General features: G+C 37.8%; 1 protein-coding gene across 1 annotated transcript; it reads left to right on the plus strand.

Annotated features, from left to right (window-relative positions):
• The first annotated feature begins 5,910 nt into the window (after window positions 1-5,910).
• Window positions 5,911-23,718, plus strand: LOC100914021 (serpin B6-like). The gene is made up of 5 exons (XM_031946396.1): window positions 5,911-6,327; window positions 7,650-7,767; window positions 11,851-11,993; window positions 21,151-21,300; window positions 22,826-23,718. The coding sequence occupies exons 1-5, from the start codon at window positions 5,971-5,973 to the stop codon at window positions 23,222-23,224; spliced, it is 1,167 nt and encodes a 388-aa protein (XP_031802256.1). The 5' UTR covers window positions 5,911-5,970; the 3' UTR covers window positions 23,225-23,718.
• The last annotated feature ends 3,731 nt before the right edge of the window (window positions 23,719-27,449 follow it).

Below are 27,449 nucleotides of genomic sequence, written 5' to 3' on the forward strand. Positions count from 1 at the left end.
ACCCTAATCACTTCCTTTTTGTCAATGCTGTGGTGGGGGAGGAAAACCAAGGGGATTTCTGAAAGCCCTAATGGGGGCAGAGAAATGTGAGGAAAGAGGAAGTGAACCTACAGAAGACTCCTTATAGCATCGATGCATGGGGGGATAATTGGTTATTCATACAATTTTAAAGTTGTCCATAAACACAGAAGACATGGGGATGAATAGCTCAGAAGGGCTGAATAGTCTAGTCAAGGTTACACAGCTAGTTAGTAGCAGAGCCTCAAATAGAAATCATGTTCTGAATCCCAACCCTGGGCTCTTTCTGGCTTCAGCCCTATGGATCATATGAGGTGTCCCAGCCCTAAGTAGAAGCTGTAAATCCTAAAAGTGAATTGAACATAAAAATAGAAACTGAAGGCTTTGTGATTATGATGATCAGGTTTCACATGGAGACTATCTTTTGCCTCTTCTTGTATCCCTAGCACTTATTACACTGTTTGATTTAGTGTTGGACATTCAAAAATATTTATTGATTGACTAATCATTAAACTCTGGCTGAGGCATTGCCATAGAACTTATCTACTAAGAGGAAGAAATTCTTCCTGAGGAAATCACTGAGCCTTTTCCTGCAGGATAAAATTAGCACAATTTTGTGGCTTTGACCAACATATTCTCAGCAGTTGGGAAGCAGAATTTCAATAACTAAATGTTTAAAGTTATCAAAGATTAGGGTTTGAGAAGCTGTAAATGAAAAATATTCAAGGGAACAGTTTTAATTCCTTAAAGAATTGCTGTGGTGTGAGTTGAGAATTATATAGAAAGACAAGTAAAGTCAGAGTGAGGAATATACATTGGAATCAGAAGAAAGGGTTAAAGGATTGTTGGAGAAAGAGCGACGTCAAAGAGGAGCTCCCTATAAATTGTTGGCTGTCTTAAAAGATTAATGTATATGAGCCCTTTGATCTCAGAGGTGAGATGAATGAGGCAGGAGACTCAGAGAGTGTGAAAAGAGCTCCAATTGATTATTCCCTACAAGCTTATTAATATACATTTTTGCAATGGGAATCAGCAGGTAAACAGTATGCAATCCCCAATCAACATTCAGAGAAGCAGCTCATGGGCTTTGCCTATGCATGGTATCTGCCAATGGGATGAGAGTCAATCCAGCAATTCACCACCTGGATCACAGGCAAGAAGCCCTGTTCTGGCCCCTGCTTACAGAGCCACTAGCTGTGACCCTCAAACCAAACCCATTCCTATGGTCACAAATCATTGTTCCTTGCTCAACAAGGGCAGTTCTGCAATGTGGCAGAAAACTTATTGTGCACCAAAGGTCGAGGTGGTCTCTGTACTCCTTCTCGGCAGAGTCCCATACCTCAGCAATAAATGGAGTTTGGGGGTAGATAGGAAAGATAGGAGCTGTAATTAGGAAGTAGAATTTCAGAGGGCTACATTTATTTGGAGTGATGTTATATGGTTATAAAATAGTGTGGAGATGGAGATTGTGGGAGTACAAAAAGTTGAATTGTAATATTAGTATCACAAGGACTGGTATGAATATATATGAAAGTTTTTGAAAATCATGGCAGGAAAAGTGAGTCAGGTGATCCTAGCAGTATAATCCAAATTAAAGTGTCAGGGAAAAGAGCGGTCCAAAAGAAAACTTTAAAAGAAGAAAGGCTAACAATTGCTATTCTGGAATGGTTCACAAACTGCAGTGGAGACTAACTTCTAGTCCTCCCTGGAAAGTCAAATTCTAGTTTTTGCTAGGAAGTGTGAAAAGATGTTCTAGAATCCCAGAATCACTGATTTAGATATAGATAGGTCATTTAATGTAACCTTATTTTTCAAATGAGGGAACAAATGCCCAGAAAGATATCACTTCCCCAGAGTGACAGATTAACAGGAACAAATGCCCAGAAAGATAATATCACTTCCCCAGAGTGACAGATTAATAGGAACAAATGCCCAGAAAGATAATATCACTTCCCTAGGATGACACAGTTAAAGGGAACAAATATCCAGAAAGATAATATCACTTTCCCAGGGTGACACAGGTAGGAAGTAACTAAACCAGGACATGAATTTTAGGTCTCCGAATCTAAAGCCAGTGCATGTCACACTGAAGAGAAATGTAGGGAAATATGAAGTGTTCAAGAAAACAGTGAACCCAGGGAGAATGGGACTAGGAAAGAATAGAGTTGGTACAAATAGGTTTATAAGGATACAGAGGAAAATAATAGATGCATATCATTTCTGTCTGTAGCAAAACACTCTGAAAGGGTGGAGAAGAATTAGGTGAGAGGGTTTTGTTAGCAGCAGCAGGGGAAAATAATTAAATTGCTTACCAAATAGATCATAGTTTGGAGGAGCAAAAAGAATTACTTGGAGCAAACATTCTAATTTGATTATTTGTAGGGCAGGATGCTGACATGAACCAGGATTACTGAAGTGAGTTCTGCTTTTTACCATGATTTTAAAAATATCACAGATTGTGACTCTGGAATTCCATCAGCCAATTATTTTGGGTCCTAAGGGTATAGTTTTCCGGACTGAGGAATAGGCCCTCATCTAGAGCAGCTGAGTGCTCTTTGCTGTCTCCATCAGTTGTTGTGCTTCATTCCTGAAGAAGTTCAAAGGGACATCACTATGTTAGAGTCTTTAGTGTTGCTGACTGTGGCTGATCAAACCAATATGAATGTGGAACTTTCTGCCAGGGGTTGGACATAAATAGATCTTTTGAACAATTGGAGTGGATTCTCTAACTTTGCACATCTCACATGTCTTCTGAGCTAAGTCAATTCTGCTCTGCTCAGCTCCTTCTCTGATGATGGCAAGACACATTGAGTGGTCCCGAGCCAATGTCTTCCATGACAAAAAGTGTCCTTGGATTGCTTTTCTGACCACCTTGTGAGTACTTGCCCTGTGTGAGCTCTCCATAAAAAAGTCTTTTTGGTAAGCATATTTGATATTCAAAAACTGTGAGCAGCCCAACAGAGTTGTGCCCTCTATAGCAAAGTCTAAATGCTAGGCAGTTAAGTTTGAGAAAAGATCTCAGTTTCTGGTATCTTTCCCTGCCATGGAATCTTCAGGATCTTCCCAAAACAATTCAAAAGGAAGTGATTCAGTTTCTTGATTCAGGTACACTGTCCAGGTTTCACAGCCATGCAGCAAAGAGATCAGCTCTGTAGACCTTCAGTTTGGTAGTCAGTCTAATCCTCCTCTTCCACACTTTCTCTGTTGACCTCCCAGACACTGAGTTAGATTCTGCAACCTTTGTGTCAAGCTCATTATCAGTATTTGCATCTCTGCAATGTATACTGTCATAGAAAGTCAACTTATTGACAGCATTCAAAACTCCATTTGCTATAACAAATGGTTCCTCATGTGGAGGCTGTGGTGCTGGCTGATGGAGCACCTGGGTTTTCTTGGTGTTACTTGTTAGGACAAAATTATTCCAAGCAGCATTGAATCTATCCATGCTTTGTTGCATTTCAGCTTCAGAGTCTGCACTGAGTGCCCAGTCATCTGCAAACAAAAAATCATGCACCCAAACTCCCTCCACTTTAGTTTTCTTTTGTGGCCTTTTCAAATTGAAGAATTGACCACTAGAGTAGCAGCTGACTTTGATGCCATGTTCCTAAAGGCTTTTGAAGGCTTTTGACACTATGACGGAAAGCATCATGCTAAAAAACATGGGAGCAAGCTCACAGCCTTGTTTCCCATCCCTGGTGACAGAGAAAGCTCAAGAGCATCGTCCATTGTCCAGAACCTGGGCAGGGATGCCATCATGTAATTTACAGACTATTGCATCATCATCTTCCAACTGACAATTTTTGTTCTGTCATTTACAAGTAGTGCAAGAAATCAAGTTCATCGATACAAGAAAAATTTGTAGAACTAGTTAGTGGTTCCATGAAAAAAAATCTGAGGATTTTGTAGATAGAGAGTTCAATATGAGTCACCAATGTGTACAAACATTAGAAAAACTAATACAAGCATAGGCTGCTTTAGGAGAGGCACCTCCTGCAACGGGAAGGCAGTAACAGCTACACTTTGGCGGTGATCGTGTTCAAGCTCCTCATTTTGCAGATAAGGAAATTGAGATGAAATACCAAGTCCAAGGACATATTGATAGTGAGTGCAGAGCTGGGACTTGAAACCCCTTCTCCTGACTGGATCTATCCCACTGCTATGCTGCTGCCTTCCTGCTCTGGACAGGCTACATCTAGAACACTGTCACTGGTTCTGAGGATCACATCTGCATGTCCAGGGGGAGGTGAACTGGGTAGAAAAAGGAAGAAGGTACTTGCAAGAAGGAACTAGGGATGTTTAGTTTGGAAGAGAGAGGGTAGTAGACACAGGAGAGCTATCTTCAAGTGTTTGAAAGATTGGTAAGAGAGAATGATTAGACTTAACTCTGCTTAGTCTGAGAGGGCAGAACTCAGAGTAAAAGTTGAGGTTACAAAGAGGTAGGTTTAGGCTTAATGTAGTAAAAACATCACAGCAACTGAAATTGTCTAAAATTGCAATGTGTTGCACTGAGAGAAAATCATTCCCTCCAGTGAAATGACAACTTTTTTGATATGGGTTTGACTGGATAACTATAGACTTCTCTTCTATCTCTTCTGTGATTCTTTGATTCTGTGATTCTTGGCTTTGGGCTGACATAGATGCTGTAAGAAGTGTGACTTATCTCAGTAATCACTCTGGTTCTGAAGAGAGGAATGATTCCTCCCTGACTTTGCTTCCTTTTCTATACATAATACATGTCCAGCTTTCAGTATATAACAATACAGGGAGTAAATAGCTTCTTTGCTAAAATCAGAATTCCCTACTCCTGTTAGTTATTGAGACTTCTTTAGACTGTCTGATTAGTCTAGACTCTGCTTTCTGACCTTAACACAAGTTTCTTTCTGCTTTTGATTTGCCTGGTGTCCACCTTATACGTACTTACACCTGTGGTTTGTTTGTTTGTTTTTTTCCTTTTATGATACAACTTTCTGAACTTGACTTTTTTCTAGCAGCAGAAGAGAACATTGTAAATCTTTTCTATTCTTTTGCTACTTTCCCATTTGTTGACCCAAGCTATAATATCTGCCCAATTCCCACAGTGCCCTTGTCCTTACCCTCTTGGACATATAATCCTGTTGCTTCCCTTGGGGCAAAAGAAATAGCCCTTGCCTTTCCAGAAGAGATCTTACGGAAGTGTTATCCACCTAAGTATTAACTAGACAAAAAATTGTGGAGTAAGTGCCAGATGATGTATCTAGGCACTTTTTGTAAGTAATTGTCCAGGTAATTTTTGTAAGAGCTCAAGTAGAGACTATTATTAACTAAAGGGATTGGGGAAGCTTTGTCATAGAGATACAGTTTGAATTAAGCTTCAGCAGAAAGTTAGGCTATATGCAGTTAGTATGAGTGACATTTTAGGTAACAGTTGTAAACTTCAGGAACATATACAAAGAAATAAGGAAGCTGAGAGGTTGTTTAGATGATCAGAATGAAATATTAATCAGTTATATTTCCATTTGGGGAGCAAGAAATTGATAAAAAAAATCTCGTAAATATCAAAGCATTTTCTAGATATGTCATAAAGATAATAATAAGGAACAAAGCTGAGATTATTCGCATTTCTCCAATGTCCTATTCTTAATTTGTATTATTTTGTTCATTTACAGAGGCAACTATGTACTGCAGTGAATATAATAGTGGACTTGGTAGTCAGGAAGACCTGAGTTCAAATCCGTCTTTGATCCTAACTACTTGTATGACTCAGGGCAATTTAATTCACTCACATTTGCCTCAGTTTCCTAATCTGTAAAATGAGCAAAATAATAGCATCTACTTTGCTGGGTTGCTTTTAAAATGAAATGAATTAATATGTCAAATGTTTTATAAACATAAAGCCCTTTGTAAATGCACTTTATTATTTGTTTTTAAAGGTCCATTATTGGAGATGATATAGATTCAACATGGAATAATTGGATGCACGCCAAAATGTCCTATGTTCATGTATTATGTCTCTTTGTCTTCTCATTTAGGTTTGATGTGATGGCTGTGCTCTCTGAAGCAATCAACACTTTTACCTTGAATGTTTTTAAAGAAATTAGTGAAAAAGATAGCTCACAGAATGTGTTTTATTCCCCCCTGAGCCTTTACTGTGCCTTGGCGATGGTCTTAGAGGGGGCCAAGGGAAATACTGCTGCACAGATACAACAGGTACTGGGGACTAAGAGAAAACAAATAAACAAAAAAGCAAACCATATGAAATATTGTACTTCTCCAAAGTCACATCTCAAAGGGGCTGAGCTTTGTCAGCAGTGTAGCCATAGAGAGTTGGGGAAATGAAGCACAATATGTGGGTGATCTGTCTAGCCTCTGTGTTATAGATAGTAGGTATTTATTGTGGAAATGTGCCCAAAGTTACTAATGCAGAATAATCTTATCTTCTTACCATGATCTGAGGAATGACTAGAAGGTCACTTTTTGGGAAGATGGTGGAAGGAGTGAAGAAGGGAAAGATAGGAAGTGCAATAATGTATAAGTCTGGAAAGGTAGATTGGAACCAGGTTGTAAAGGCTTTAAATGCTGAACAAAAAGGATTAGAATTTATTCCTAAAGGCTATAGAGGGCTAAGAAAGCTTATAGAACAGCTGAGTGATAGCCTCCAATCTTATTTTTAAATGCTTTTAGTATCTATGAAATTTTCAGTTGATTTTTCTTTGAGGATTTCTTTTTTGTTTTAAAAGAAAAGAAAACAGTACTAAAATTCTATTTTTTTTCTTTCTAAACAGGTTCTTTCTTTAAATAAAAGTATAGATGTCCGCCACAGTTTCCAGTCTTTTCTTGCAGAAGCTAATAAATCTATTGATCATTGCCTGTTAAGAATTGCCAACAGGCTCTTTGGAGAAAAGACTCATGATTTTATCTCAGTAACTCTTGTTTATTATTTCTCTCTGTATAAACTTAAGGAAATTAATGACATTTTCAAGTGAAGGAAAGATGACGAGTATCTCATCTATTGTCATGCTACTAAAAAATCATTTAGAACTGTTTGAAAAAGTTATTCAGGTCTGGGAACACAGGGTTATTTTCCATACCTTTTAGGGATCAATAGTATGGTCCAGGAGACATAGCAAATTTCACCCCTGTTATTTACTATTAGGAAGAGTCATCTCACTGGACTTCAGTTTTTTCCTCTATAAAAATGGAAGAGTTGGACTGGATGTCTTCTAAAGTTTTTCAGTTCTAAATCTGTGATCCTGTGATGCTCTAGAAAATGAATACTAGGAATAATCATCTCAATCTGACAGTTGATTTTTAAATAATTATTTATTCATTTATTAGATACTATTGGTATATCATTTAGTTTCCTCTAAATTTCCTGATTATAGTCACTGATTTTTAAGTGACCTTTTTGTGGTAATAAAACTTAAATGGATTTAACAAGCCCTGAAGTCTAATTTTTAGGTCTTTAGCTTCATTAGATTGAAGACTTAAAAATCCATCCAAGTCAAACACAAAGATTAGGAGTCAATTCATAGAGATCTGTAACATGATTGTGACAGTTAGGAAGAAGGGATCCAAAACTTCCTGGTAGTGTACTGATGCAATTTAATTATGGACTTGTGACAATTGGTTATGTTGCTTATCTTATTGTTTAGTCTTTTAAGGAATCCTGTCAGAAATTCTATCATTCAAATGTGGAAGAACTTGATTTTGCCAATGCATCAGAGGAAGCAAGAAAATATATAAATAAGTGGACAGAAGAAAAGACTGAAGGTAAAAAAAATAGTGGGATTTCGTTTTAGCTATTTCAAAAATGTTGAGTATTGATTTTCTTGACTCTTTTGTAAATTATTAAAAAGGAGTGATTTCTAAGCAACAAAAAATGTGTAAAAATCTGTCGGTGAAATGTTATTAATTTTCTTTGTTTTTCTCCTCATTTTCAATGTCCTCGGTATAAATAATTCTTCTGAATATAGTAATTAGCCTAAATAATAAATCATTTCCAATCACAGTACATTCCTCTATTGGTTGAATGACTCAAAAAACATTTAAATCTTAGGAGTCTGAGACTTCCCATTTTATGATGCTGTCTACAGTTTCCCATCCACCTCAACAATATTACCATATTCTCATTCAAACCAAAGTAAAACCCTATTCTCCTATCTTTTTGTGTCTTTTAAATATCTGTGCTTACATTCATTCATGCTGTACATATTTTATTATCATGACCATATTTAAATTAACTCATTTTTTTCTTTTCTCTAAATTATGAATAATGCACTGAGAATAAGATACTATTTTGGCGCCATGTATTTTGTGGAAACTCACAGAATTATTTTTGTGATTGGAATTGTGATTTCAACAGATGGTATAGTACTAAGTCGGGAGGTTAGAAAGTTCTAGGGGCAGAAGCAAGATGTTAGAATAGAGAAAGCTTTGGCCCTCCCAAGATTTCCCTCTAAACAATCTTAAAAGAATGCCTCAAATTAACTTTTAGAGGGGGAGAACCAAAAAAAAATAAGAGTGAAACATTCTTCCAAGAAAGGAAAAAAAGGCTTTGAGAAAAGACTAGAAACTTTGGTGGACATCTGTACCTTTCTTTAAAGAAAGAACCTGTTTAGAAAAACAAAAAATATAGCTTCAGTACTTATGGGGTCAAAAAAAGAGATTGTGACATGGGGATAAGGACTGACTTAGAGCCCACAACTTCGTGATAGAACCAGATGGTGGTAAGAGAAGCATCAGCAGTTTCAGGAGCTTTCAAGTCAAAGATGGAAAGGAGACTTAGTAACTGGTCAAAACGAAGTTACAAAAGACACCCACGTCAGCACTAGATGCTGAACGAGATACTATTTGAACAACACTATAACCTATACCCACTTCTGAGTCATAGCCAAAGGGAGAATAGGAGTCCTGTCAGTGAAGAGGAAGCAGGAGCCCTAAGGAGCACTATCATTACTGGTTTCAAGGGATCAAGAACCCTGAGGAAGAATATTGTTTGTGGTCCCAAGAGAACAAGGGTCCTGAGAAGCAATGTTGATTGTAGTCCCAAGGAATCAGGAGCCCTTGTGGGATACAGAATACAGAATACAGAGAAGGAAGCACACCTCTGACCAGATCATACCTCCTTTGAAACAATGAAAATTTCAAACCCCCAGAGCTTGCTCTGAAAAATTGTAGTTCAAACAGACTCTGCTTTAACGTGAAATTTCAAATTCGGAGCTAGGGTGGAAAATAAGCAAAAAATAAAAAAGAAAGTGATCATAAAAGGATCCTGTGGTGACCAGGAAAATCAAGATACAGATACGGAAGTCAAAGCAATTATGAGGAAAGCTTTAAAAAAAAAAAAAAAAGCAATTGGATACAGTCATAACAAATTTCCTAGAGCAGGTAAAGAATGATTTACAAAGTAAAATAAGAGTTGTAGAGGGAAAATTTAGGTAAAGAAATGAAAATAAATAAAAAATTTGTGAAAAGAAAATAGGTTGGTAAATGAGACACCAAAAAATTTGGACCACTTTCCATAATGAATATTGGTGCAAAAATAAAAAAAAAACATTTAGAAGAAGATGAAGTTTATATCCCGAATGTAACACTAGCTCAATATTAAGAAAATTATATTATTAATCATATCCATAACAAAATCAATCAAACAAAATCAAAATCCAAAACAAAATCAATCACATGACTTTCTCAATAGATAAAGAAAAGGCTTTTTTTTTTTAAACAAACACCCATTCCTATTAAAAACTCTAGAATGTATTGGAATTAATGAAGCCTTTCTTAATAATAAGTTTTTTATTTTCAAAATGCATGCATAGATAATTTTTAATATTCATCTTTGCAAAACCTTATGTTCCAAATTTTTCTCCCAACTTTTGCCTCAGCTCCCTCCCCTAAACAGCATATAGTCCAATATGTATAAAACATGTCCAATTCTTCTGTACATAATTCCACATCTATCATGCTGCACAAGAAAAATCAGATCAAAAAGGGAAAAAATGAGAAAGAAAAATGGAATTAAACAAAAACAAAGATGAAAACACTATGCTCCATATTCAGTTTCCACAGTTCTCTTTTTCGGATTCAGATGGCTCTCTCCATAATGAGTCTATTGGAATTGGCCTGAATCACCTCATTGTTGGAAAAAAAAGACATATCCATCAAAGCTGATCATCACATAATCTTGCTGTTAATTATGTATAATGTTCTCTTGGTTCTATGTACTTTACTCCACACAGCATCAGTTCATTTAAGTTTCTCCAGGCATTTCTGAAGTTACCCTACTGATATTTCTTATAGAACAACAATACTCCATTACATTCATATACCATAACTTATTCAGCCATTCTTCAATGGATGGACTGCCACAAGCATTTTTGCACATGTAAATTCTTTTTCTATTTTTATAATCTCTTTGTTATAAAGACTCAGTAGAGACTCTGCTTGATCAAAGGGTATGCACAGTTTGGTAGTTCTTTGTGTATAGTATAGAGTCTTTCTTAAAATGACAAGTAATATCTATCTGAAATTAAAAAGCCTTCTAATAGGATTGAATTTAATTCCTTCCCTTATGATTAAGGCTGAAACCAGGACATCCATATCACCAGTATTATTAAGCATTATCTTAGAAATGCCAACTTTTGCAATAAGAAAAGACAAAAGAAATTGAAAGAAGAAAATCATGCAATGAGGAAAACAAGATGATTTTCTGATCTAGAAAATCAGAAAAAAATTAGTTGCAACAATGAACATATTTAGCAGTTAAAAGATAAAAAATAAACTCAAGTAACTCAGCCATCTTTTTCTGTTCTCCCAACAAAACCCAATTGAAAAGCAGAAAGACAAATTCCAGTTAATAAAATGGCAGATGAAATAAAATACTCGGAAATCTATCTGGGAAGACAAACCCAGGAATTTAAATGATTATAATTACAAAACTCTGCATTCAAATTGATTGGATTTGGATTATTAAAAAAAAATTTTCTCTTTTATAATATGGCTAATATGGAAATAGGTTCTGTATGTCTTATCATTATAATTAATATCAAATTGCATATCTTTTCAAGGAGGGCACATGTGGAAGAAGGAGGGAAAGAATTTGGAACTCAATTTAAAAAAGTTAATATAAAATTATATTTCTATGTAACTGGGAAGTATTTTGGTGAAATAAATTAAAAACATATAAAGGAACAAAAGCTACCTACAATAACAAAAACTGAAAAGCCTTGGGGTCAGAAAACCCAAATCCAAAACCTGTCCCTTACTAACTCTATGAATTTGAATAAATATCCACACTTTTCCCGGCTCAGTGTCTCCATTTATCAAGGGGTATTATCCTGATGTATCAAAAACCTCTTAAGGTTTTTGTGAATCTACATAAGATCCTAGATCTTAACATATTTGGGAGTTGTAAAGAGGATTTTTCTTTAAGATACGCACAGAAAGGAGTGATGCTGTGTAGCTGAAAGTGTTGCTTTCTTGCAAGCTGATCATGCTATTCAGAAGTACTTTTGTTATCATTGAAACACAGAAAAGATTTCATTAATGTACTTTTCCTTGATAACATTTAATGGAGAGAGGTTGCAGTCTTTATCACTACGAGACAGTGCTATGTGAAGGTGAATGACTATACTTGACTAAATTGTAAAGGCTGGTCCCCTACATAGTGTATTCCCTGTTAGATCATATAATCACTGTTATAATGATGATGAAGAAGAGGAGGATCAGAAGGGGGAGGCTAACTTGAACTATTTAGGGTTTATAAAGTGCTTCTATATGATATCTTATTGTTTTAGATGTGATCATGGCTACATCTTTGATGAATTTAATCTCTAATGTTTTAATTCAGGCAAGATTTAATTCAGGAACTTCTCAGTAATGATTCAATCAATCCATGGACCTCTCTGGTACTTGTGAATGCCATCTATTTCAAAGGGAAATGGGAGAAAAAATTTGACAAAAATAGGACAAGAGAAGAGATGTTCAAAATCAGCAAGGTAAGTGGCAATTTTGCCATGTCCTGGGACCTCATTAGAAATTGGGACAATGGGAAAGAATCAGCACATTCCCTTTGTTTCTTAAGATAAACATGAAGCTCTAACAACACATGGCCAAACTCTTCCTTTTCTTTACTTAATTCTTCTTCCTCTCTTCATTTTTGTTTTTCTCCCTTGAGAGGCTCTCCCTCCATCTTTTCTTCCTGTATTCTGATAGAATAAAGAGTTCAATCTTATACCTCAGTTTTCCTTTACTTCATCAGTTAGCCCAGCCATTTTTCTTATTTCCAAACCTTAGAACCTCTCATAACAATATCCCTTGTAAGGCAGCTTCTTTGCCATTTCTGTGTGTTTAATTACTTAAAAATTTACCATGGTAAATCATGGAAGAAGAGAGCATGCTCTTAGACTTGTGTTTTTCTGTTTGACAATAGCTTTTGTCCTGGTAAGTGGGTACATATGTGGGAAATTACTTTGAACCAAGGCAAACCTAAGGGAAGTGAAAAGACCCTCTTTGGAAATAGTTGTTATTTTTTCAGCTAGATCACTGTCTGACCTCCTGTTGTTCAGGTTCCTCTTTCTTCAGGAGACTTTTGCTACTTCCTTAATAAGAAGTCTTTTGGCCTAAGGTCAACAGAGTTTATCAGTGATCTAAAAAAATCTTCATTTATATCCGACTCTGAATTTAACTCTTTCCCCTTTTTTTTTTCCTTAAGCATACTTTCTCTCTTCATCCTTTTAAATCCCCTACTGGGGATAAATATAAATTCTGATATAATAAAGAATTATCTCATTGAGCTCAGAGGCTAGAAAAGTATTGAACCTTCCCATTTCATAGAACATACATAGAATGTAAAAGAACTTAGAGGAGAGAGATCAATGTGAGTTTGTATCATCAAGTAATAAAAGGTGTAACAAAGCGTAGAGACTTTTTGGGATGTTGATATATATGTATGCATCTATGTATATGTAGATGTATAAGGATGTGTGTTGTGTATACACACAAATCTCCATATATGCATACATATACAGAAATTCAGAGAAAGCATTATTTATTTGAATATTTTTCTGTTAACTGTTAAACCAGCTGTTAAATACTTCATATTTCAGGGAATAAAAAAATTCTATGAACAAAGAAGATTTTCTCCATTAATGTACTGTTATGTCAGAAACTTCATTGGTAATTAAAAGAAGAATTTTTGAATATCAGTTGAAGTCGAGATATGATACAGGATATTATTAAAAAGTGCCTGAATATGTGGAAGTATCCCTATGATTAATGTCTATTTTCTATAACTTACATTACCAGGGAGATGCACTGGATATAGATTAATCCATAATAAGTAGACATATTTATCTCAAGGGTAATTCCACAGGACCTATATTGAATTGTTTACTATCTTTAGGAGAAGGGAGGGAAGACAGAGAGAAATACTGGAAACACAAAATTATGTTTTAAAAAGAATGTTTAAAATAGTCTTTACATGTAATTGGGGGGGAAAGTGCTATTTCTAAGAAAAAATATTTTACAATCCAAAACAAAACAAAAAACCACACACATACTAGTTGAAATAATGTAAAATGTTCTACAAAATTTAAAGAGAACATATAGGGATTTGGAAACTGAGAATCGTTAGGAATAGACTCTTCTCTCTACTTCCTGTAATAATTACCACCTCAAAAATATGTAAATCTTATGAGTATGAATAATGCATTTTGAGTGAAATAAAAGAATTTGCAGTTTGTTTTTCAATTGTAGTGCACATAGATTGGTGACATATGAAAGTTCTTTCAGTGGGAATAAAGTTTGCAAAACACTATCAGTTTAGATGAAAAAGTATTAAAACAATTTGAGTGAAACTCATTCACACTGAATATTAATTGAGTATTTGATTGTGGACTTTGTATAATTTTCAGCCTTTTTTGTTTTTGTAGGAAGAAGGGGAAGAAAAAAACAAGAGAACAATAAGTGCTTTACTTAAAAGAAGTCCCATACAAAGAAAAAGACTTAGAAAATCTTTAGTTTTAAAATTATTTTTGTTCATATATATCTTCCAAGAGCTGCTCTATGTCAGAGGAAAGAATAAAAGAATAAAAAAAGTTTTCTATGAATAAATATAGCCCATTTCCCTTTAAGGAAAAAAGCCCCAGGACAAGAAAGCATCAATTCTGTAGACACTTGATTTATACCCTCAGAGGGTTTATAATCTAGAGACATGAAGTAAAGGCACAAAAATGTGTTTTTTTAGAAAGTTGTGTTGATTTTCTTTGTCTCCTTTAGTTGCCCTGGATTCACTTTGATGTGCATTCATTTCCTTTTAGGAGTAGCAGAATGTGAAGATCATGTATTTTTAAATCGACAGGAGTCAGGAATTCAGGTTAGGGGAAAACCGTCAGTCTTTATTCTCAGTGAAGAAGGATCGGAGGTGGAAGAGAATCGGCGATAGCAATGTGTGCAGCTGAGACAAGAAGCTAGCTCGACCAGCAGCCACACAACCAGCAGCTCGGAGTCTCGAACCCAGGCCCAATCTCTCCAGCTTCTCTTCCTGTCTCTCTCTCTGCCTCCACCCACCAAAATCGTCATTTCCTATACAACACATCAGGACTTGCACAGAGAGTGGGTAGGGACCATTCTTTATCCAATCATGTATATTAATAGAGTATAGCCCAATTACTATCTAGCCTCATGTACTTGGGACCTCAGTGCATCAGCTCAAACCTCAGCCCATTACATCTCCCGCTTTTTTATTTAGAACACAGGTGGTCATGCCATCCCTGACTCCTCAGGGAGGTCAGAGCCCCCAAGGGGAGGTGATCACAGCCTCCCTAACTTCTCAGGGAAGGAGGTGAAAGCACTAAAAAGGAGATGATCATGCCCTACCTGACATCTCAGGAAGGGAGATGAAAAGCACCAAAGGGAAATGGGGGTTGCTAGCGGGTTTCTGGGCTGAAGGGGTCTTATTATGCACAAACCCATCAGCATGGGAGGTATTACACAAGCACATAGCAATAACGCAGAGGCTATTAGGGATGACCCTCCCCTCAGTCAGTGCAGGCTCGATGTGGTGAACAAACATGAATTTTACACGCAAGTAGCGGAATAGCAAACAATATAAATCAACATGGTGTTGGAAAAGATCACCAGAAGTCCTAGAAGGTGGGTATGTTACACACCTTCTTCAGCAGCCAAGAGATAGTCCAAAACCAATCTATTGTCCATTGTTTCACGTGTCAGGGAATCCAATGATCCCCCTGAGTTTTTGAAGTCCTGCAAAAGTCTTTTTATGTGTTAGGGAATCCAATGATTCCAGCAGATTTTGAAGTGTTGTAACAGTCTTATCATTTCTCAGAGAATCCAATGATTCCTGAGAGTTTTCGAGTCCTATGTCTCAGAGAATCTAATGATTCCTGAGGGTTTTGAAGTCCTATGTCTCAGAGAATCCAATGATTCCTGAGGGTTTTTGAGTCCTATGGCTCAGAGAATCCAATGATTCCTGAGGGTTTTGAAGTCCAACAATCTTTGATGTCCATGAGTCAAACGCCATAACTGCCACGCTCTTTCAATGGTGAGCACAATCAGCAACAGCACATCCAATATTTCTTGGGTTCTTCCTTTGTTTCAAAGGTCTGCTCAGTCTCTCTGCGATGGACAAGGCGAATATGGCTCGTTGGCACCCATCTGATTCCTTCTCCACCTGTAGAGATACAAGCAAACCCTCTCCCCAAAGCAGTTAGCCTATCTGGTCCTTTCCATTCACCACTTTCTGGGTCTCCACATCACCTGGCGATTATCTAAAGATAGTGGAGCTGCTCATGGACACTGACCTTCCGTGGGTTATAAAACCTGTCTGCTGGAGCCAGTCCATCTTTGTCAAAAATCAAGAAGTTAATAGTATAAAGGGCTCGATTTAGAAGTTCTCTAGGGTTACCTGTGGCTCCCCCTTTCTTTTGTTTTTGGAGGAGCGTCTTAATATCTCTTTTTCTCCTCTCCACTATCACCTGTCCTTGAGGATTAAAAGGTATGCCTGTGGTGTGTAAAATCTTATACTGTGCACAAAAGTGTGCAAAATGTTTCGAAGTATAAGCAGGACCATTGTCTGTTTTATTGCTTGGTCACACCCATAATGGCAAATGCTTGGTGAGGGAATTCAGTGACCACTGGGCTGTCTCCTTTGCTGCTGGCATTGCAAAAGTGAATCCCTGAAAAAGGTGTCTACCACAACATGGATGAAAGACAGCGACCAAAATACTTATAATGGGTCACATCCATTTGCCAGATTTCATTGGGTCTCAAACCACAAGGGTTCTTCCCTGGAGGCAGTGTAGGACCGTGGAAAGGAAGGCACGTACAGGCTTTTACTATGCTCTAGCTTCTCTCTTGTTATTCCAAATTGTAAACGTAAAGCTCGAGCAGCCTGATGATATTTAGAATGAGATGTAGGGAGCTTCTTGGAACAAAGGGGTATTGACTAACATAGTTAGAAGGCTATCTGCCTTTGAATTGCCATCAAATATGGGACCTGAAGTCCACTATGAGAATGGACATGTAATATATAGATCTTACCTGGATGCTTTTATTACTTGCTCTTGAAGTTTCTTAAAGAGCTGATATATATTAGAGGCTGCAAATTTTATTTGGGCTGTGGCAATTCTTTGTACCACACCTACTGAATAGGCTCGAATCAGATATTATATTTATGTCTCCTGGATAATAAGTAAGGGCTAGAATGATCAGCACAATTCATTCTGCTGAGTGGACTAGAAAAGGAGTTCTGACTATTCTCTTTTATAGTTAGATCATGAGAGTACACAGCACAAATATTATGTTTGGATGCGAACCGTGAAGATAGTTGGTCCTTTAAGAGGAACTTTAGAAACTTTTTCTTCAAGAATCCATTGCAATTATGTAATAGTCTAGTTATCTTTAATGGAGACCCATGTAAAAATTTGGAGCCATGGCTAATAAAATTTGCCACTCTGGATGGTCTCACAACACACATTAAATTTGTGTATTGGTATAAAAGGTGTATATCTTGTCAGGTCTTGTCCCAGATAATTGTACTGCTCGCTTAGTGGCCTTTAATAAAATTCTAGCCACAAGCACTGGGTAGGTGTAAGGCTTTGTTCTGGTTGTGCCGGAGGTTCACCTACTCTATCACACTGTGTCCTTGATGAAGGACTGCTGGGTGCCTCTTGTGTGGCAAAACTGATATTCCAAGGGTTTTGAGTGACTCAACCACATTGGATAAAGGAGTTCAACTTCTCTCAAAGCCTCTTGAGCTTCTTTTGTAAGCTAGCATGGTGAATTTAAAGCACTGTCTCCCCTTAAAATGTCATATAACGGTTGTAACTGATAGGTAGTCAAACCTAACACTGGTTGCATCCATTGGATATCTCCCTATCAATTTCTGAAAATCATTCAATGTGTTTAGCTTTTCTGTTCTTAAGGAGAGTTTTGAACTGTAAGCACCTTTAGGGGTATACTTCATATCCTAAATATTGAAAAGGAGCATGTCTTTGAATTTTTCTGGTGCTATGTATAATTTGTAATTCCTTAGTGTTTCTATGGTCTTTTGTAGACATGCCTCTAACATTTGTTCCTCAGGTGCACATCCCAGAATGTCATCCATGTAATGTTATAGCATAACTTTTGGGAATGCTTTTCTTACTGGAGCAAGAGCAGCAGCAACATACATTTGACACATAGTAGGGCTGTTTTTCATTCCCTGTGGCAAAACTGTCCATTCATATCTTTATAAGGCTCAGCTAAGTTAACAGCTGGGCACTGAAAAAGGCAAATCTTTTCACATCCTTCTTATCCAGAGGGATAGAATAGAAACAATCTTAATATCTATGACCAAAGAGGCCATTCTCTAGGCAACTGAGTAGGAGATGGAAGTCCAGGCTGAAGAGTTCCCATAGTTTCCATCTGTTCATTCACTTTTCTTAAACCGTTAAATCCTCCATTTTCCAGATTTCTTTTCACAACAAACACTGGGGAATTCCAAGGACTTAGAGAAGGTTTTAAGTGTCCTTGGTCAAGCTGCTCCTGTACTGTATCTAATAAGGCCTGAATTTTATCTTTACTTAAGGGCCACTGTTCTATCCACATTGGTGTATCAGTTTTCCATTGGATAGGAACAGGTGAAAGTGTTGGCAGGCCTTCAACAGCAGCCCTGCTTAAAAAACCAAAGTACTCATTTTTAACCCTAATTGCTGTAAAGAGACTGTAAAACGTCTCTTCCCCACAGATTGATAGGGATTTTTTCAACTATAAAAGGAGTAAAAACTCCTGTTTTGCCTTCAAAAGTCCATCTCATAGGGGCAGCACTAACTTCAGCTGCTATTGATCTCTCCTCACCAGACATGTAGGTGTCTGCTTTAATCTTTGGCCATGTGACTGGGCTCAGCTGGACCTCTAATGACAGTCCGATCTGCACTAGTGTTCTACCAATCCTTCCAATGGAAGGCCATTTATATAGATTGTGAGCATAGGTCGGTCAGTGTTCAAGCTGCTGTCCAGTAAATTGCTGGATTTTGTGATCTGAATCAGAATCTGGGTGACTATCACCAGGCTGCTTATTAGGATTCTGTATGAGTAAACCTGATGCTACTTATTTTCGCCTGGGTGATAAGTACACATTGTCTGCCTGTATTGGTGACTGGGATATTATCTATACATTCCTCAGTTTCCACATCAGTATGTGGATGGACACTGTTTTGTACAGTACTCTCAGGAGGTAAAATGGTCAAGCCTACTGTGCCTGGAGGCAAGTGATCCATAGGCTGGAGGAACAGATTTCACCTCTCCGGGGGTATCTCAGTTGTCTCAGCTGCATACAACTCTATTCTCCCTAATTGTAATCCCTTTCTTCCATCAGGTTGCTTCCTGGCTGATTGTGTAATCCCTTTCTGCCATCATATGGCTTCCTGGCTGATTGGTCATATTGGGGTATTGGCCTTCTAGGCACTCTCTGGGTGCACCATTGGCTGCCATCATGCCCGAAGTGTTTTTTGCCTGGGGCCCTGGGCCTGGGCCCCTCATCCGTTTCCCTGAACCTGTCTACATTCTGAGGCCCAATGGAAGCCTCTGTTGCATTTTGGACATGGGATACTGGGTCTTGTTCTCCCACCCTGTTTTCTCACTCTGCCTCTATACCAACATTGAGCTTTCAGATGCCCTACTTTACCACACTGAAAGCATTGACATGTCTCTCTAGAAGTCCCTTGCCGGAAGGGGCCCTGTCTACCCATGTTGGGATCTTGGGAAGTCTGCATCATAGTCTGGCTATAAAAGGCATTTGTGCCCACTGTGGCACAGCGTCTTATGAACTCTTCTAAAGGAGCATCCTTGTGCAGTCCTAGTATAATCCTTCTGCATACCTTATTAGCATTTTCCTTAGCAAGTTGCCTTATTAAAACATCTGTTGTTGGATTTTCCCCATTAGTTCTTATGATAGCAGTCTGCAAACGCCCCACAAAGTCAGCAAAGGGCTCATCTGGCCCTTGCATTATTTTTGTGAAGGCCTCACCTTTGTCATTTTTATTGTGAATCGAAGCCCACGCTTTGATAGCATTAGCAGCAATTTGCTCATATGCTGCTACTGAATAATTAACCTGTGCTGTGACGTCTGCATATGGACCTATTCCTTGTAGTAGGTCATAGGTGATCTAGCATGAACACATTTTGACTATTTTGTTGGGCTTGTATCCTACAGAACTCACTTATATTTCGGAAAGCCACATGTAATTTTGTCCAGGTTCTAGGCATACCCTTGCTATAGATTTCCAGTCATCAGGAGTCAAGATTTCAAAAGCCAAATTCTGTAACAGCATCTTAACATAAGCTGATGTAGCCCCATAGAGAGTGCAAGCCTTTTTAAGATCTTTAATGATTTCTACATTAAAAGGGGAGTATCTTTGACTTTGTTGACCTGAGGCATTAGACTGGGAAATTACAGGACAGATAAGTGGCTGAAGCTCCCGGATGTCCACACCCTTTTCTTTGGCCTTCATTAAGCCCTCTTGCAGTCTGCTCATGATTGGATGCTGGGGGGGAGGTGCTGGTGCTGTCACTGCCCCCCACTGCCCCTCCTCCCTCCATCCTGGAGGGTGGAGTTGGTGGAGGAGAGTCAATCACTTGCTCCTGGGGTGGGGCTGAAGCTGCCTCTTGAGGGGGAAGGTCACCACACCCTTGCTCATTTAAATCTCCATGCCCTGTGGGGACATGGTCATTAATTTCTTCATTGTCTTCCTCCTTAATATCATGGCTAATTTGAGAAGTAGAAGAAGCCAGGGGTTTTTTCTTTCTTCTAGGGATTCTTAGTGCTAACTGAAATATATTGTATAAATAAAATGCTTCTATGGAAATTGAATGAGGACCACATTCTCTGAAATGCATGGACATCTCTTGTCCAACCCGGGACCAGTTATCTCGAGAGATCTGCTCCTCCTCTAGGAACCAAGGGGAGATGCAGTTTAATATACCCACAAATCTTGCTCTCTGTTCCCAAGTTATAAGTAACCCTTGTCTTTCTATCAGCTTAAGCATGCTTTCTATAGCACCACTCTTGGGTGGGGTTGGGGACCGGGATGGAGAGTCTTTAGCTAGCATTTGTCCCATTTTAGCCAAAAAAGGATTACTGGTTTAGTTTTTAAGAAAATAAGTTCCTTATTTGTCTATTAACAATACTCACCCAAGTTTCTGGTCACCGGAGACTTCTTCAGTCCTTGGTTCCCACCGTTGGGTGCCAAATGTGAAGATCGTGTATTTTTAAATCGACAGGAATCAGGAATTCAGGTTAGGGGAAAACCGTCAGTCTTTATTCACAGTGAAGAAGGATAGGAGGTGGAAGAGAATTGGCTATAGCAATGTGTGCAGCTGAGTCAAGAAGCTAGCTCGACCAGCAGCCACACAACCAGCAGCTCGGAGTCTCGAACCCAGGCCCAATCTCTCCCAGCTTCTTTTCCTGTCTCTCTCTCTGCCTCCACCCACCAAAATCGTCATTTCCTATACAACACATCAGGACTTGCACAGAGAGTGGGTAGGGACCATTCTTTATCCAATCATGTATATTAATAGAGTATAGCCCAATTACTATCTAGCCTCATGTACTTGGGACCTCAGTGCATCAGCTCAAACCTCAGCCCATTACAGCAGAAACCAGTACAAATGATGTTTTTGAAATCTAGATTTAGGATGAGACACATAGAAGATGTGTCTACCCAGGTGCTAGTTCTGCCTTATGTTGGAGGACAAATGGACATGGTTATTTTCCTTCCAGATGAGAACACAGATCTAAAAATGGTAAGAGAATGCGATATGCTATCTACTCCTGGAAAAATTTGGAAAAATAATTATTCAGAGCTAGAGTCATTTCATCTGAATTTTGGTTTAATAATCCAATCCCTTAAAATGAAGCATCTAGTCCTAGATCTATGACTGAAGGTTACAGGGTGTTATCTCGGTGTTATATCACAAGCAGGTGGAGTATGGAATTGGAGGAGCCCTTGTATTCAGGAATAGTGCCTGAATGTGGAAAGTTATAGCAGCAGGATGAACCTGAGATTAGTTAATTTAGAATTTATTATAATATTTCAGGGTCTGGAATTACTGCAATGAAAGGGGAGAGAGTTTCCTGATCCTGCTGAAGTGGGCAAGGAGAGCAGAATGGGAGCCAGATAAGCAAGAGCTCCAGATGTGATTGGGAATCCCTGAGACTTAAGAGACATTGTTGGGGAAGGAAGTCTGGGTAAATAAATAGATCAGCAACAATCCCAGATTCTAGTCTTTGATTGCTTCATTGGAGGAGAACTGCCATGTTAGCAGCTCAGAGAGACCAAGGACTGATTTTCAGTCTGGTCAAGATGAGCTCCTGTCATGACTAGGAGCAAGCCCAGTTTTGGAAATCCATAGTACAAGTAAAACCTAGCATAAAGTCATGTTGAGTACAGCCTTGCCAATGGAAAAGCCACTGTTTTGCCTTTCCAGGAAAATTTAAGCCATTTTCCCCATCTGTAAAATGAAATAATTTCTGCCTGAAATAATTCAGTGAGTGGTTGTGAAGGGTGAAGAGAAAATGTGATAATCTGTGAAAGTACTTTGAAGGCTACAAAGTGCTAGAGAAGTTTAAGAATAGAAATTAGTTAATGAAAAGTAGAGTAGGAAAATGAAAGCTATTTTTTGAGGTAACTAGGATGAGGTAGAGTGTAAGTGTCAAGGTTGTAGGGTAGAGATTTGGTGTAGGAAAGAAGAGGCTATATTTGGAGTCAGGGTCCAAGATCTCAGTTGGAATTTTAACTCAGCAACCTGAGGGCCCTGAAGCAACCTCAGTTTTCTCATCTGTTAAATAGTCATATATATTATATGGTCTGTAATGCCCCTTTCAGCTCTGAATGTAAGGTCATCTGAAGGAAATTACAGAAAAGAGACATTTCAGAGAGAGAGCGAGCGAGAGAAAGCGAGAGAGAGAGCGAGAGAGAGACAGAGCGAGCGAGAGAGAGAGCGAGCAAGAGAGAGACAGAAAGAGACAGAGAGAGAGAGACAGAGAGAGAGAGAGAGACAGAGACAGAGAGAAAGAGACACAGAGAGACAGACACACACACATACACACACACAGAGAGAGAGAATGAGAATGAGAATGAATACATGAATACATGTCTTTGGCTTCATTCTGCATTTATCACTTTCCTAACTTTTCAAGTATAATAGAAGCTCCCGGAGGCATGAACATTTTTCCTCAGGATACTTCATATATAACACAGTAACCTCACAAAATAAAATAAATCCTTTGGGACTTATAATATGCATCTTTTTTTTTTTAAATTTCTAGTTGGAACAAGGACTTACTCCTGAGAAATTAACAGATTGGTTAAAACCAGAGAGGATGAAGATGACTGAGGTGGGAGTTTATCTTCCCAGATTTAAATTGGAGGAGAATTTAGACATGGAAAACATTCTTCAAAAATTGGGCATGTCAGATGCCTTTGATATGTCCAAGGCTGACTTCTCTGGGATATCAGCTGGAAAGGACCTATTTCTATCCAAGGTTTCACATAAGGCTTTTGTAGAAGTTAATGAAGAAAGCACAGAAGCAGCTGCTGCCACTGTAGTAGGGTTGAGGGGATCTTGTCTTTGTTCTTTTTTTGTGGTTGACCATCCTTTCCTTTTTCTTATTCGAGATAACAGCTCAAAAACCATTTTGTTTTGGGGTAAAGTGATCTCTCCATAAAGAAATCATTTATTGGGGGTGGAGGGAGATCTGCTTTTCTTTTACAACATGTCTCTTATGGAAACGTTTTGTATAACTTCACATGTGCCTTCTTGCTAAGCCATGGGACCCTGCTGACAGGGAGTACAGAGGCCATCTCAACCTCTGGTGCACAACCAGTTTTCTGCCACGTTGCAGAAATGCCCTTGTTGAGCAAGGAGCAGTGATTTGTGATCATGGGAACTAGTGTTGAGCCACAGGGTCACAGCTACTTGCTCATGAGCAGGGAAGCCTTGACAGGACCTCCCTGTGAGCAGATGCTGAATTGCTGGATTGGCTCTCTTCCCATGGGTAGATACCAGCATATGTAAAGCCCATGAGCTGCTTCTCTGAATGGTGAATTGGGATTGCCTACTGTTCACATGCTGACCATGCTTGCAGAAATGTATATCAACAAGGCTGTACAGCATAATAAACTGGAGCTCTTTTCATACTCTATGAGTCTCCTGCCTCATTCATCTCACCTTTAAGATTGAAGGGCTCGAATGCTTTGAGGTCTTAAAGATGGCCAGACTTTCTCAAGGGGTAGGGGGCAGGTTTTTGAGGAAGCAAGGGAGAAAATGCAGAACTTGTATTTCCAAAAAATATTTTTAAAAAACTTGTTTTACATGAAATTGAGGGAAAATAATAAAAGGAGAGAGATCATTTACTCTTGATGGAGTTTTTACCTTCATGCTCTTTCCCTCAGGTCCTTGTGGAAAATTCTCTACCTGGTGTATGATTTTGTGGATTTCTGCACAATGAGTGATGTAATTTTCAAAGTGGGTCCCAGGTACTCTTATTTGAGGGCATGAAAACCAAAGGAAGGTTGGAAGCCTGTGTTCCCTAGTACATTTCATGATCAATTTTTGTTAATTACTGATAGAGTCCCTCCCTTTGCCCATCATTATGCCTCAGTCCTCTGCCCACAGCCCAATTCCAGAAAGGTATTACATATATCAATTTCCCCCCAAGAACAGTGTTTAGCTCCTGACATGTTCTACCCCATTTTCCCTCTGTCACCACATCCTCAGTTTTGTCCCTGGGTACAAAAAGAAAACTAAATATTACTATCTGCTACTCCTTTATCAATAAGATAGACACCAAGTGCCATTTCTTTTTTTTCTCTTAGAGGAAGAGGTAGAAATTAAAATGGAATGGTAAGAGCCTAGGGAACAGGATTCATGAAATAATGAAGGAGGTCTCTGGGAACAAAACCTTTTTGGACCTCAACAATAAAATAAATCACACAATTGCCATCTTAGTGTAGATTCTCATTCATTACTTGCAAAAATTATCCTCATTCCATTTCATCCTCTATTCTTTTGCCAAAATAATTTTCCTTAAAAGTAGATCTGATCAAGTGACCTTTCTGTTTGGTATCAGTAAAAATTTTCAAGAGACACAGGTTTCTGGATAAATTACAATCAATCAGTTTTATCAACCATTGCTAGCAGGTAGGTTAACAAAAAGAGCATATTTATCCTCTCATAGGCAAAGTGACCTAATTTGTAAAACCTTCAATATTTCTAAAGGTGGAAATCAAATCTCGTTAACAAGTAATGAGACAAAGGAATATAATGAGAGAGATATGCTTCTTCTAAGGAAGGGCTGGGAGACATGACTGATCATTCTGTTTTGCTCCTGTTGAATTATCTGTAGCCATATCACTGGTCTGACAAAAGGGAAAACCCACATTTTTCCAGAACCCTCTGAGTAAAACAGAATTGGCTGGAATTCATTGATTCACCTAAACTAAACTTTTTTTTTTAATCTTTTGAACAGGTCTGAGTTTTTCCTCTCTCAGCTTCAAATGAACAGTTCAGAAGAACTGATTTCTGAATGACAAAGTAGAAAAATGGGAAAACCTTGCTCCCAATTAAATAATTACTTATTAGAATATGATTTTTTTCTTTCATACTCAATGAACTCCACTGGCTTCCTACTGTCTCTTCACATAAATACAAACTCCTCTTTTTAGCTTTTAAAACCCTTCATGTATGTTTCCAACCATTTTCTAGAGTCTTGGGACATTATTCTCCACAGAACTGTGGTTCAGATTCTGTTCCTCCATACTTTTATATCAGTCATAACATGTACCTAGATTGCAATATTTCTTTACGCCTGCCTCATAGGTTCTCTTTCTTCCTTTAAGGTACAGCTTATACACCAACCTCTTTAATAACCATTTCTTGATTACCGGCAATTGAGAGTGCTCTCTCTCCTAAATTATCTTGTATAATTATTTTGTTAATTGTGTTTTAGTTCTAGCCACAATAGCTTTATTAATGTCATTGTATCCTTTATATAACTTAAAATAGGCACAGTAAGATTTTCTTAAGTTTTTCAATGAAATGACTTGAAATAGTTTGGAATAATGCAGTATAGTATTTATAATGGAGTAATATAAATAAGTTTTAGTTTATATATTTTCAGAATATACTGTAGTTTAATACCACATTACAAATACTTCACCAAAATGATTCAGCCATTCTGAGAGCAATTTGAATGCTCTCAGGGCTCAAAGGGCTATAAAACTGTGCAATAACCTTTGATCCAGCAGTGAAACTACTAAGTCTGCATCCCCATGACCAACAAGGTCATGAAAGAGGAAAAGGAAGACATGTGCAAAGACGTTTGCAGAGTTCTTTTTATAGGGGCAAGGAATTGGAAATTGAAGGGATACCCATTGAATGACAATGGCTGAATAAGTGATAGTAGATAAATATTAATGAAATATTATTCTTCTATAAAAACTGATTAGCAGGATGAGAAAGACCTGGAGAGATTTACATGAAATGATGTTGAGTGAAGAGAACAGAACCAGGAGAACATTGTATAGAGTAACGGCAAAATTATATCATAATGAACTATAGTAGACCTAAGTCTTCTCAGCAATACAGTGATCCAAGACAACTTCAATGGATTGGGATGGAGAATGCCATCTTCATTTAGAGAGAAAACAATAGAGAGTGAATGCAGGTTGAAGCATACTATTTTCACTTTTTTTGTTGTTTTTTTCTCATGGTTTTTTCTCTTTTCTGGTTTTTCTTTTACATGACTAACACAGAAATACTTTTAAAACAATAATTGTATACAGGTTATTTACTTTTTTGGGAATGTAGGAAAAGAGAAAAAAACTGGAACTCAAAATCATACCAAAATAAATGTTGAAAACTCATTACTTATATATGTAAAAATAAAATATTATTGAGAAAAAACTCAAGCCTTTCACAGAACATCAGTTATTAACTTTTTTGTCAAGTGAATTAAGTGAACAAACCAAATCCTTGCTAATAGCATCTTCCTGGGTTATTGAGGTTCAGATATGTGGTCAGATCTCAGGGATGACATCTATTTGGGTCTGCCCCTTGAATTTCATCTGCAGGTAACTGCTTTTGCCTTCTTTAAAATACTTTTCCTCCTCTTCAGTCTCTATTCAGGGATTATTGTCCTGTCTTTGCTCAGGGACTCCTAAGTGAAGAAATCATTGACAGCATGGTATCTCTCTTGGGAATGCATGGGGAAAGGATCAGCAACTACCAAGCTTTTAATCTCCATGGATTTATTGCTCATGAAGCTTATGAATTAAGGAGATGAATGGAATTTTACAAAATTTAGATATGTTTGTAGAGAATAATAAATGTTAGTAGAAAGGAATATGCCTTTTCTCACCTTTATATGGCATGTGCACAAAAATGACTTATGTATTAGGGCATTAGATTAAACTCCCTAACACACAATTGTATCATTTCACTTCTTTCCTCAAAATGATTCCCTCCTTCCTTATTACCTAAACAATCTGCTTCTAACTTCCCTTTACTTTCTTTCTTGTTGTTGTACATGTGTTTCAATTGTGTCTGACTTTTTGTGACCCCATTTGGGATTTTCTCAGCAAAGATATTGGACTTGTTTACCATTTCCTTCCTCAGATCATTTTATAGATGAACAAACTGAGGCAAACAGGGTTAGGTGACTTGCCCAGAATCACAGGGCTGGTTTCTAAGTACAGATTTGAACTCAGAAAGATGAGTTTTCCTGATTCTGGGACCAGCACTCTATCCAGAGCACCACCTATCTGTCTTTTTTATTACCTAATCAATCACTAATTTTTATATCAGGGCTTCTTAAACTTTTTCCACTTGAGACTCTTAATAAGATATGTAAAATCATGCAAAACATATTTTCATAATGGCCCCAGAAAGGA

The sequence above is a fragment of the Sarcophilus harrisii genome, chromosome 1 (assembly GCF_902635505.1).
Source record: "Sarcophilus harrisii chromosome 1, mSarHar1.11, whole genome shotgun sequence".
NCBI classification, from domain to species: Eukaryota; Metazoa; Chordata; class Mammalia; order Dasyuromorphia; family Dasyuridae; genus Sarcophilus; species Sarcophilus harrisii.